The 13,995-nt window shown below is 34.9% G+C and overlaps 1 protein-coding gene across 1 annotated transcript in view; it reads right to left on the reverse strand.

Moving 5' to 3' along the window:
• LOC150097148 (small ribosomal subunit protein uS5) overlaps positions 1-9,174 on the reverse strand; it is a 45,428-nt gene extending 36,254 nt beyond the window's left edge. Inside the window, exons 1-2 of the mRNA XM_090407761.1 lie at positions 8,913-9,174; positions 262-369 (exon numbers count right to left, since the gene is read on the reverse strand). Of these exons, the coding sequence (XP_090263887.1) occupies positions 262-369; positions 8,913-9,173 (369 nt within the window). The 5' untranslated portion in view covers position 9,174. The remainder of the gene's footprint in view (positions 1-261; positions 370-8,912) is intronic.
• Positions 9,175-13,995: the final 4,821 nt, after the last annotated feature.

Here is a 13,995-nt window from a genome sequence, read left to right on the forward strand (position 1 = left end):
TAAAATATGAATCTTGCAGCAGAATCAAGTGCTAAGTATAAATATTACTGTTTAAATAATTTTCTGGAATGCTTGTAAATTTGATTATATATTCATAATGCTATTTCACATTTAAAAACAAATTACAAAATTATCTTGTTAGAATTGGTGAACTACAAACAATCCAATGACAAGTGAAAATTCAAGAAAAACTGGGAAAATGATAAGTTTATCAATTATTGTAAGCAATTATGAAAACTCATGCTATTAAAATGCACATACCTTAAATCTAGTTCTCTGACCAGCACGAGTTTGTTTCTGAACAGGCATAATCTTGAGAACTTCATCTTTTAATGAGGAACCCAGGAAAAAATCTATTATTTCAAATTCCTATAAGCAAAACAAACTAAAATGAAATATACTCAAGTATAATAACTTACAAAAAAAAAAAAAAAAAAAAAAAAAAAAAAAAAAAAAAAAGAACTGCTTAAATAGTTCCACCCCCCCCCTCCTCCCTCAAAACTGCACTGAAAACAGAAAGTTTTCATTTTTTTCCCCTCGGGTAATGGAGAGTTTAACAATGAACTAATCTTAACTGATAACAGAATAAGGCAACAGCCATATACCCAGTTTTATATATTCATACAGCAGTCCCTTTATCTGCAGGGGATACGTTCCGAGATACCTGAAACCACGAATAGCACTGAGTCCTATATATACTATGTTTTTACTATATATGCATACCTATGAGTTTAATTTATAAATTAGTCAGTGATTAACAACAATAACTAATAATAAAAAACAATTGTTGTATAATGATATACCGTAATAAGTCATGCAGTGATGCATCCACTGTGGTCTCCCATAAACTCTTATGTTATTGAAATGACCAGTGGAAGGGAAGGAGTTCTACTTTCGAAATGGACTAATGCAATATGTACTGAGGAGTCCAATTTTCTTTGGTTGAACTGTTATAACTAAAAGGTAAGAAATTTCATGTTATGCAAATTTTAGGTGTATTCAATTCTTTCCAATTTTAACCCTAAGTGACTAACGGGTAGGTAGCATATGCAGTACAGTAAATTGTGGATCATCCCTTTGTCCAGTTTATTTCTGGAATTTTCCATTTAATATTTACAGCCCGGGGTTGACAGCAGGTAACTGAAATACAGAAAGCAAACCCATAAAAGGGGACTACTGTATATAAAAATGGCACACACTTTCAAAATCATGTGACTGGACATCGGTAAAACAGAAAACATGCATCATTATTACAAGTCACTGGGACAATGTTTTTTTGTGTGTGTGTGTGTGTGTGTGTGTGTGGAATAAGTAACTTTCTGGAGGTGAAGGGAAGAACCTTCCTACTACTATATGACTGGCTTGCACACATAGTCCTGATAAAGGGTAGCTCAGAGCGTGACTCTTAATCTCAGGGACGTGAGACCGAGTCCCACAGTGGGCATGGTATTTTTGCTGGCCGGGTTGGCTGAGTGGTTAGTGTACCTGCCCTCGAGTCAAAAGGCCGCAGGTTCAAATCTCACCGTGGGCATGGATGTTTGCGATTGTGAAAATATTAGTGGTGATGGTGGGCAGTAGATAGTGTCAGTATGGATGATGATGGTAGTTGCAGTTTACTGTGGTTGGTGGATTGAGTGGTGGAAGCAGAGCTGTGGAGTAGGTACCTTCCCTTGCTGACTCCCTGGAGGGTCACGTAATAATAATAAACTTCTAGTTACCTGTAAATCAGCTAAAACAATCACTAATATGGATTTTGTCATTGTTCAATATCTTTGGACATATGCCATGAAAGTGACGAAAATCTCTTGTCCACAATGCACCAACAGAGCTAATCTAAGGTGGTATGACCATAAATAGAATGTAGGAAAGGTTAACAAAAACAGGTGTTTGATCCCAAGATGGTAGAAAAGATACTCAGAGGAAGACAAGGTCTAGGCAGATTGATTCAGTCAGAAGTGTCTTAGAGACACATCTTAGATATGACAATATTGAAGTGCTCGCAAATATAAAATGATTTGGAGAAAAACTGTTGATGAGATTATTAATAATGTAATCAATCATGTGGTGCTGCACAATAGCCTGAAAACCCCTTGCAGTTATATATCAGGAAACTGATGAGAAAATAGGGTTCTTTTATAAGTTACTTCTGAACATATTTTGGTTCCACAAGGTGTTTCCCCCCCCCCTCATACCTTCGACAGCTGACTGTTAATGCAATCGTTCTGCTGGTGACACTTGTTTCATTAGTGATCTTTTGTATTCCCAAACTCCCTACATTTGTGTGATAATATTGAATGTACAACTCTTAGTAATTAGACGCACTTGGGAAACAAATACTTTATTTCTAACCAAACTCTCAGATCCATAACTAAAAACTGACTTAAACACGGCTTTGTATACGGCTAGTTTGGTATTTTGGCTAATTTCTCTTATTCCATATAAATTTATTCAGCTGGCTACCCATCACACCATCTTTACTTATTCTGTTGTTTATTTTCAGATTTAGCCTGTCATCTTCAGTAAAAACTGTGCCTAAATAGCTGAAATATTTTAATTGTTCTATAGGATCTATCCTCAGAATGCAGCTGAAGATAGATCCTATTTTCATAATTTGTCTATTTCATGTCAAATTTGTTATGGTTGTTATTCAATTTAGTTAGTGAATCCTGGAGACTTGCACTGGATGTGATTAAGAGAACATCACCTGCATAAAGCAGAATCAGTTTGACATCCCCAATTCTATTATCAGGCTTGATGCCACTTTCTTTCATAATGTGATCCATATGGATGATGAGTAAGAGTGGAGGTAATGTGCATCATTGACAATCTTAATTTTAAAAACTTTCTTCCTGTATTTTCTTCAATTCTAACTGCTGAGTAACAACTCTCTAGGCACTTTGTTGTCTGCATTTTCCAGATCTACCTAGGTTGTTGCATGAGATACAAGTATACACAACACATTTTTATACAGTGCAGTTTTTCATTCTTAACATTTATTCAACATGTGCACACGCAGGTTTCTACTCTTGAGCATAATGTTGAGATGCCACTGATGACAATTCACCTTCTGTCAGTGTCTACATGTGCTTTTTAAAGTATTAATATATTTTTAATGTGAATGGTGCTAGAAAAACATATTACAATCAACAATCTTGATTGTAATCTGTATTTTTATGATTTATGTGGCTTCCCCAAGAAAGTAATTACCACATAGATCAGAGTATATCAGTATATTACTTTCATGACCACATGTGATAAATACTATTAGTTTTTTTTATTTTTTTTTTATTTATGACAATTTAACCCAGAACCTAACTATAACAGTGAATGTACAAGGTTTGTTAATACATGGGAAGCACAGGGAAAACAAGGGATGACACTTGGAAGTTGTCAAAGAATGCGGTAAGTAAAGGTGTGCGGACTAGGATTGTCAGAGATGGTTATGATTACATCCAGTGATATTCAGCTGGCTACCCATCACACCATTTTAAGGAAACGTATGATAAACATTGTTAATGGATAAAGCGAGTTTCACACGATGAGCCTTTTGACTCCATGGAGTACCCATATAAATAACACCACCAAACATGGTACTTCCAACATGTAAGTCAAAATGTTTATAAAGTTAGATGACCTGGTATCTTCATATAGTATTTCATAATGCAAAGCACATATCCTTAGACATGTAAAATGCTATGCATTATGGAAAGGGCCACTACCCAGACTGGTTTCATCCTTTGATTCCTTGTCAGGGGACAAGACCCACATTTAAGTCATTAGCTTCTACATACAAGTTGCCCAGTTGTGAAGTTACTTCATGTGCAAGTTTTGTTTGCTTACACATGGATAACGGATGAAACCAAAAATATAATCTCTTGGCATTATATATAACCAAGTTTTTCACTTGGTTATATATAATGGTATAACCAAGTGAAAAACTTTCAACATCTTTGCATGCTAAAGACAACCCACAAGAATTCTATCTATATGCCGCAAGTGAATATGAAAGAATAACTCTTCTAAATGCAGACAGCATGAGGGTTACAGATGCAGAAGAGGTTGTTCAACTAATGAGTGCCCATTTTGTTAAAAGCTATCAACCTGGTGTATGCAACAGTGAACCGACTGTTACCTCTATATAGATCACATGTACACTAACACATTGTTCAGCTGAACTGGTCATTCCTTTGACCAGGCTGTTTAATACGAGTCTCGGATAAAGGAAGATTCCAAAGGAATGGAAAGAATGTATGGTAATTCCATTGCACAAGGGTGGTGCAAAGACTGATATATCCGACTATCAAACAATTAGTATCTCCGGAGCGGTGGTGAAGATTTAGGAAAAATTGGTGAGGGCTCACATTCAAAAAAATGGGTTGACAGTGAATCTCTACTTTGCAATGAGCAACATGGATTTACTAAGGAAAGGTCATGTTTTAGAAACATGCTCACATTCTATAACAATGGATATGCCATAATACTTTTGAATTTTGCTAAGGCTTTTGACGAATACAACACGATAGACTTGAATAAATTGAAGATGTGGGTTTGGATTATAGAATATTAGTGTGAATAAGAGATGGCTGACTGACAGATATTAAAGTAGTATATGGGGGATGTGAATCTGCAAGATTTAAAGTAAGTGCTTGGTCCACTGTTATTCAATCTATACATGAAAGATATTGGGAAGGATTTGACAAGCGAAATACAGCTATTTGCTGATGATGAAAGATAGGGTAATCAGGAATGCTGCCTGAATAGGCTGTAATTGTGGGCATGGGAAAATGGGTGTCAGTTCAATGTGAGTAAATATATAGTCATTCACTTCGACATGATTAGATATCCAATGTTGTATTATATTGGTGGGATTATGCTTGAAGAAACTGATGAGGCTAAGGATCCTGGATGTTAGTAGACAGGAAGTTGAAGTTCAGGAGGCTATGTAGCAAACACAAATGCAAATACCACTCAAAAGATAATTACAATGCTGAAACAAACATTCACATGTACAGATAAGGATGTCATTTTGCCTCTTTACAGGGTCTTGATAAGACCTCACTTGGACTATTGTGCGAAGGTCTGGTCTCCTGGTTTCCGTTGTGATTCTGATATACAAAGGAGAGTGTTAAAAATGATATCAGGATTATGGAATACTGATTATGAAAACAGACTGAGAATTTGTAGACTGCAGACACTAGCAAACAGTAGAAAGAAGGGCAATATCATTGAGATCTACAAACTTCTGAAAGGGTCTTAAATCTAACAGTCTAACATCTCCCTCAAATTCCTTGCCTTTCAAATCATTCATCCCAACCATTACAATCATTTCATCTACATTCTCATCTCTCTTTATAGCTCTAGTCACACACTCCTGACACAAGTACCTCCCGGCCAACATTCTTTAAAGACATCTCTTTTTTACTCAGTCCTTTGAATTGCCTAACATTCTCCCAGTAATCCTATATGCACAACTAAACCGATTTCTTCACTTATTAGATGTTGCTAATACATTTGGGTTTTGTATATTTTAAACAATGGACTAAGTATCTTTGATGCTACCACCATATAAAATATCATCCCTTGATTTAGAGGTCCTCTTCTGTTTTTTAAAGTTTCTCTTTTCCATTACCTTTCTTCCTTTCCTGGTAGAACTGCACTTGTTCTCATGAAAGTTTCCCTCACAAGGCTTTGGCGGAAGTGGACTCCCTCAGTGTTGTAAAAATAATCATAATTAAAATGTTGAATATTTTTACGAATCATTTATGTTAAAATATTTATTAGTTTTCATAACATGCATTGTCTGCACTTGCAATGCGCCCGTTATTGAAATTGTTTTGTCAAAAATTATATATAAAGAAGTTAAAAAAATTGATGTACTTATCAGATGTGATATTTGTATTACTTACAGGAATAAGTTGTTTTTATGAAGACATTCTCTCGTCACTAACGGAGACAACATGTCAGCCATTATTTATACCTAACTTCTTGCTTACCAGTTTCGTGGAGTGTGCATGCTCGCCGAGAAGTTTGATGTGTGATTGACAGCTGACAAGGAAAGGGTTCGGTATCTGAGTAATGGCTGAAAAACAAGAGAGTGTTCGGAGAGAAATTAGAACACAGGCTAGCAGATATTTAGGTTTGGAGGAACTTGAGTTTTTTTATGTGACAGTCGGAGGAAAATTAATAGTATATTCCGAAAAAGGAATCATGGAACTATCAAGTTTTAATGTGGATAAACAAAAGAAAATATTGCTACATGCATTTTAAATGGAATATTGGAGGAAACACTAATTGAAAGATTTATAATAGATTCCGAAAAGGGAATCGTAGAACTAAGTTTTTTTTAATTGGGAGAGTAAGACTGTCAATAAGCATTTATTCAATAAAAGAAGAATTTGCTATTTACGTTCTAAAGGAATGTTCGAGAAAACTGATTAGGAAGTTTCATCTGTATTAAGGATGCTGGATCTGACTATTATTTCTACTGAAGAAAAGAGACAGAATTAAGTCAGAAAGAATTAATGTGTGCTACATAAGTGATGGTAAAGGATCCTGTGAAAATGAAAAATAAAGTCATATATCTTTGGAAAAGGGCCTTGACAGAGAAGGAAACTGGCTATGAACATTTTGTGATTGTGCAAACAAAGTGTTTAGTCTAGTCTTAAGTGTAAGTTTATTTTTAAAAGGCTTTGGATCCAATTAATTTGTAGTTAGTTATGTAATATTTGTTTGAAGTGTATATATATTGTTTTTGTTATATTAAATGTATTTATTTTGTATTTTGGTCTTGAGTCAATGATTTATTTGGATTCTAAAAGAAATAGTAAAAAGAGATCATTGCAATCGGAGTGAACCCTTGTGCATATAATAATATATAGGTACACTCGGAATTTAAAAAAATAATTGTTAGAAAAAAAAAGAGATTGATAATATCTCCTCTTTAAATAAACACAAATTATTAACAGTGTAATCCCTCACCACAGATCTGTTAAAGGAATGGATACCAGAATCTGCAGATGGATGCATTGATAATTTTTCCTCTATCTGCATAATCAGATCCCTTCAAAATATACTTAGGCAACAAGGCCTGGACAACTTCAAATAAACAACCACAGCATCCAGCAAATGACAAAATGGCAGAAGTCACATCACTAGCATCTTCTACAGCAGCGCTTCCCAAACTGTGGGCCGTGATATAATGAAAACAAATTTAAAATGTTTTAAGACTAAGTAGATTTTTTTTATTTTAAAAGAAACGTATTTAACTTTTATTATTTATTATTTCTTTTTTTTTGTTATTTTTTATATTTTAATGGGAAAATTCACACATTGGTGTCGGTTCACAAATTTTGCTTCCTGAGTATTTCGCGCTTAATGAATATTAGTAAATATTGCTTATTCATATGTTTCATTTCAAAGCAGTTAATTGTATTTACTTCGAATGCTCTCCAGGGAAGCTCCAAATCTTCCTGTCCCTATCATCACACGTTCGTAATCAAGGACTGTTGATATTGACTTTATATACGTATCAAAACTCGTTTTATATTATCACTGTCATCCGAGCTAGTTTTCTGTTACCAATAAAAGTTTCGCATATACTTCACACATGAAAAAAAGCTTAAACAAGTTCATGTGGAGAGATAGTAACTCGCTTGCATTGGTAAACAACCCTCCCTAACAGTCACTATACTGCAGAGGCAACAAAAACAAGTACTTTTATTATGCCAGTGAATAAGGTATGAGGAGTCTATGTAATATATTTCTCAACAAATAGTGCAATTAGAGACAACTGGGATAAATACACGCTAATTAAAGAAATCACATGTCCCCTCATATAGAAACTATGCTGTATAGACTGAAACAAAACCATATGTTGCATGGGCAAACACAGTATCTAACTAAAAATTATTGTTATTAATTAGATGTGTGTGTGAGTTCGATTTCCCAAGGCAGCAATAAAATTCAACCGAACGTGTTAAAATTCGTAAAAGTGTTAAAACTAAGTAATATATATATATATAATGAATGTTATGGCAGTTTCACATATGGAATTCGGTTAAAGAGAGTTAGCATTTCAACTCAATTGTCAGCTATGCTTTTATCTTTCGGTTGCGCGATCATTTGTTAATACTGCACCAATCATATGCACGTTTTAATAACCTGCCTTTGCTGTCTGTTTCACGTTAGGCTTAATTACCGTAAAGGGAGAAAAGTCACAAAAGAGAAAAATGTTCCTGGTCCGGGGATTCCCTTATTCAGGTAATATTCACTAATCTCATGTTATCAGTCTGTGGTGTACCAGTATCAGTAAGTGGTGATATTATTTGATCTATTCTATGTTAAAAAATTTAACCCTAAGATGGATAAGTGGCTGATAAAAAATAAAAAAAAAAATCCCGCGAACAATCAGAAGAAGCAGAAACAGACTCAAAAAAAAAAAAAAAAAAAAAGACAGTATTTCATATTTTCCAGAACAGCTCGCATCGTCTTCAGAACCAAACAGTAAGAGGCAAAAAATGTAATATATGCATTTGATTTTTGCAATATTCGCTGTGTATGTTTTGTATTGAATATAAATACAATAAATATTATAATAATATATCTCTCTATTACGATTTTTTTCCGAGGGGGACCATGAAATATTTTAATTTTTTCAAAGGGGGCCCTGACATCCAGAAGTTTGGGAAGCACTGTTCTACAGCATATCATGAGTCCAATTCATTCACATGTGACAAAACTTGATCACACTCCTCCACATCCCCAGCATCCAACAAGGTCACTTTCTTGATTATCTGACATTTCATGAATGGGGATTCATACAAAAAATAAATAAAAATAACTAGAAAATATTTTATCATATGAAAGATTTATTTATAGATTACCTATATGTTACAATATTTATAAGTACATACCTTGATGGGAAGTGAAAACAAATAGATATCTTCAATTGTCTTTATTTTCCCATCCTTAACAAGTCTTCCCAGCTTTGTCACTGGTATCCACTCTTTCTCACCTTCCTTTCCTCGTCCTCGACCACGTCCTCTACCTCTTCCTCTGCCTCGTCCACGACCACGACCACCACCCCCAAATCCACCACGAAAACCTCCTCTTCCTCCTCCTCCTCCACCACCACCACCTCCTCCTCCTCCACCGGCTGGACCTGTGTCCGCCATTCTATATATAAAAAAAGATTCATTTCTAAAATTAACTGTAATAGAACTTTTTAGATCAGTTCAAATTTTATTATCAGAAAGAAATGAGAATGCTAATCTATTCAGTATGCAATTATGAATTACCTCATGCTTTGATTTTAATTGTGTTAATTTATTTAGTATATATATATATGTATACACACACAATGTTCATATATGACAAGAGCACCTATTATATACTTATCTCCATATGTGTTATATCTCCATTATATCCATCTGATAAATTTCAACAGTTTAAGTCACAAACAACTATTGCTCATTCATCTTCTATCAATTACTCTCGAGAGCCTTCATCAACCCCTCATAACCTATTTTCAACAATCTTATCATTTTTTCTACCCACCTCTGTATCATCTCTGGTCATCATCCCTCTGATCACAAACCAGATCTGATCAGAGCATTACACAATGAAACTACCACCCTCATATGGTAGTTAGCTTCCTTCCCAGTATTGCAGCAATCTTCTGGGTTGTGTAGTTCTTGAATGCCTCCCAAATTTTCCTACCTGTGTCCCTAAATTCAAAACTTGATGTTAAACTAATATCCCAATTCATTTGTCCAGCTTGCTAGCTTATTCAAATTAATAACTCCCCAGCCTCACATTATCTTTAAATGAACAACTGAATATCTTCCTGAGACCCAGTGATATCAGTAACAAAAAGCTTGAACAATAATTGCTTGAAGATGATGATGCCTGTCAAAATGGCTCACACCCTGTTACTCCCACCCGTGACTTTTTCTCTTAAATCCCTCCTCTACCCTAAAAAAATAATTTCTATCCTCAGATCCTTCTCTTTGGGGGGGTACCCCCAAACACTCTCTACTTACCTTTAATAATAATATATCATCATCAAAATCCTGCCATGTACCCACAAGGGGTGTACAGGATATGATAGTACTACATGAAAAAATTATATCATTATATAACTTCCTATCTACAATTTTCCTCCAGATCAGTCTGTTACTTGTCAAGACTCCAACATTATCAGATCTTATATTTCTATCATCTAAGGCACTTTGTACCGTATCAATCCACCTATATCTTGGTCTTCCTCTGGGTCGTTTTGCTGCCGACCTGGCAGAGAACACTTGTTTTGCAAATCTTTCCTTGCCCATTCTATTTAGGTGACCATACCACCTAAGATTAGCTCTGCTAATGCATTCCTGGATGCTGACAATATCAAGTTCTTTCCTAATATCCTCATTTTTAATATGATATTGCCATTGATGCCATCTGTTCACGCATATAATCTTTCTCAGGACTCTCATATCTGCTGTCTTTGGTCAAGTGTTTTACTTCTGACCCAGCTCTCAGATCCATAAGTTAAAACTGGTTTGAACACCGTCTTGTATACAGCTAATTTAGTGTTCCAACTAATTTCTCTCTTATTCCATATGAATTTATTCAATTGACTTCCCACCATATCAGCTTTGCTGATTCTGTTGTCTATTTCTATATTTAATTTACCATCTTCAGTAAAAAATCGTGCCTAAGAAGCTGAAATGTTTTACTTGTTCCACAGGTTCTCCATTCACAACACAGTTGACATTTTCAATGATTCTGCCTATTTTCATTGTCTTTGTCTTTTTATTGCTGACCTTCATACCATATCTATTACAACAACTATTCAATTTAGTCAGAGAATCTTGCAGACTTGTAGTGGATTTATTTAGAAGTATATCATCCGCATAAAGCAAAGAGCTGATATTAACATCTCCAATTTTGATATCATGTTTAATACCACTTTCCTTCATAATGTGATCCATATAGATAATGAATAACAGAGGTGATAACGTACATCCCTGTCTCACACCAGATTTAACATTAAACCATCTTCTTGTACTTCCTTCAACTCTAAATGCTGACTTAAAACTCAAATAAAGACTAAGAATTGCTTGATATAATGCCCCATTGACACCATATAACTGTAGCGTATTGAACAGCTTCTCTCTTGGCACCTTATTGTATGCCTTTTCCAAATCAACAAAACTAAAATACAGATCTTTGTTATATTCCAGTGCTTTCTCGATTATTTGTCATAAAGTGAAGATCTGATCCTGACAGCCTCTATTTGGCCTGAATCCAGCTTGTTCTTCGCCAAGCTTTTCTTCCACAATTCTTCTCAACTGTTTCTCAAGTATACTTGCATAGATCTTGCCAGGAACACTCAGTAGGGAAATACCTCTGTAATTCTCACATTCAGTTTTATTTCCCTTTTTATATATGGGTACTATGAGAGCTGTACTCCAATCATCGGGAATTTGTCCCTCTGTTCAGGCTTTCTGAACTATGCACTGCAGCCACTGTAAGACTCTTATACCACTACTTCAACATTTCTGGTCGAATATCATCTACTCCAGCTGCCTTTCCACATTTCAAGCCTTTGATGGTTTTTTCTACTTAAAGTATGGATATGTATTCCTGACTGCATGCCTGGTCAGTGTTTTTTACCATTGTGCTGTCATCACTGCTTGTTTCATTTAGCAGTTTTTCAAAGTAATTACTGCATACTTCAAGGATATCTTTTTCTCCCATTTTCATGTCACCGTTATCATCTCTAATTCCTTTTACAGCACTCTTTCCTCCATTCCTAAGCTTCTTCAACAACCTCCAGAATATTTTGCCACCTTCTTGATATTTTCTATATTCTTGCCAAAGTCCTCCCATGACTTTTGTTTAGCTAGTTTTACACAGTGTTTAGCATTCTTGCATTTGTCTCTATATATCTCTCAAAGAGCACAAGCTGACTTATTTGCCAGGAACTTTTGATATGCTTTCTTCTTTTCCCTCACTGCCTCTCTAACTTCCTGTGTCCACCAAGGAGTTCTGATTTTTTTTTATCCTTGCAGACAACCTCACCACATGCCTCTCTGGCAGAATCAATGTTTTCTTCAGAGTTTGCCACTGAATCTCCAAGGTTTGATTCCTGTTCTCAAACTCTTTCATTTTTTCTTCAATAATCTTTGTGTATTTTAGTCTACAGTTCACATCTGAGAGCCGCTCAAGTTTTATTCGCCTTAAAACTTTCTTACATGTTATTCTTTTCAATATGAAATTCAATTTTATCCTGCTCAAGACTAAATAGTGATCACTTCCAATTTCAAATCCTCTGTACACTCTGGTGTCCTGCACCAGGGAGAAAACATCACTATCAACAATAACATAGTCAATGAGACTTTTCTTATTCCTAGCCTCTTGTGAATTTGTGCACATTTTTATGTTGGAACATGGTGTTAGTAATAACTAGTCCATGTCCTGAGCAGAAATCCAACAGATATTTGCCATTATTATTAGCTTTGCTCTTTTCTCCAAATTTTCCCAAAATATTTTTGTATGTCTCACAATCATTTCCTACTCTGATATAATAATATATATGCATATAAAATACCTTATATGTAAATTTTTTATGCATATAAAAATACCCAGGTTTTTTTCAAATAATCCCCCCCCCACCTTTAACAGCATATGAAGGCACATCACCGGAATAAGGAGACAGAAAACAACATACAAAAGGTATGTGCAAAATACTTCAGTAATGCCCTAAGTTTTGAGTAGAGCCAATGACATTGTAGAAAAAAAAAAAAAAAGGGGGCACTCCTAAATGAAAGTAGGCTATATTAGCTATTAAAATAACAATTGAGCAATAATGATCTTAGCCCATGCCAGACAATTTCAAAATCAGTCCCCTAGATTGCCATCTAAACCCATACACTGCAACTTAAATATCAACTTGTCATTTGGCATCCAATCAAATATCTCAACAAATCAAGACAATTACAGTAAGGCCTTTCTCTCATCAATCACTATTGTTACTTGATTATAAAAGGCAACCAGAATATTAAAAAAACAAAGTCACCCTGTGACAAAAACATGCCAACTTTCATAAATATCCTCCAGACTTACTCAAGAAGAAACAGTGATCTAGAGTTCTATGTCTACACTCTACTATGACCTCACAATGGGATTATCTTGCCCTCATGCTGCTACTTGGGGATTCCTCTTGTTGCAAGATTTTCATTAAATGGCTGAGTCAGTGACATCAGCACGTTCCCTTAAAACAAATGGAAGTCTTCTAGTCTTACTGACATCTAGAGTATTCAGTATTGCATATATACTATTCATTCACCCTCCCCAGAATTCCTACTGACATCTGCATTATTCCATCTAGGAAGGTCATCACCACCATCTCCATCTAGGATCTACAACTATTTGTCTGCCAAAAAACCACACAATGAATGCTTAGAATGTAGTGGTAGTCTTCTTTTATTCTAATTTCTTCTATCTTTACCATATTAGCTGCTTTCCTCTCTTTATACTTTCCGATAAGTTTTTTTGGTTTAGCATTACAATTTCTAATTAAACATAAGCATATAACCATTGGATCCTATAGTTTAGGATCCAATGGAAAACCACCAAACTTCCACATAGATACTTATATATACGTGCGTTTATATAAAGAAAGTGCTGAAACCATACGTCACAGACCCAATTTAAACCGTAATGATGTTCTTACTATACTTAAAGTCCTGGAAATTGTCATCCTTAATTGCGTAAAATAAATTTACATATGTTATTTTAATTTAATCTAATTTATTTTTTTTCAGATATTTTAATTTAATTCTATAACACAATACTGCACGCATAGTGGGATTCCATTGTAAGCATACACCCTTACTGTATGTTATTCCTAGTATTGTGTGAAATAACTCTACTGATGTCTTACTTAGGACAAAATATTTACATCAAATTCCTGCCATGTACCTTCAAGGGGTGTACAGGATA

This window comes from Typopeltis vanoorti, chromosome 17, assembly GCF_054136105.1.
Source record: "Typopeltis vanoorti isolate ZY-2024b chromosome 17, IOZ_Tvanoo_1.0, whole genome shotgun sequence".
NCBI lineage: Eukaryota > Metazoa > Arthropoda > Arachnida > Uropygi > Thelyphonidae > Typopeltis > Typopeltis vanoorti.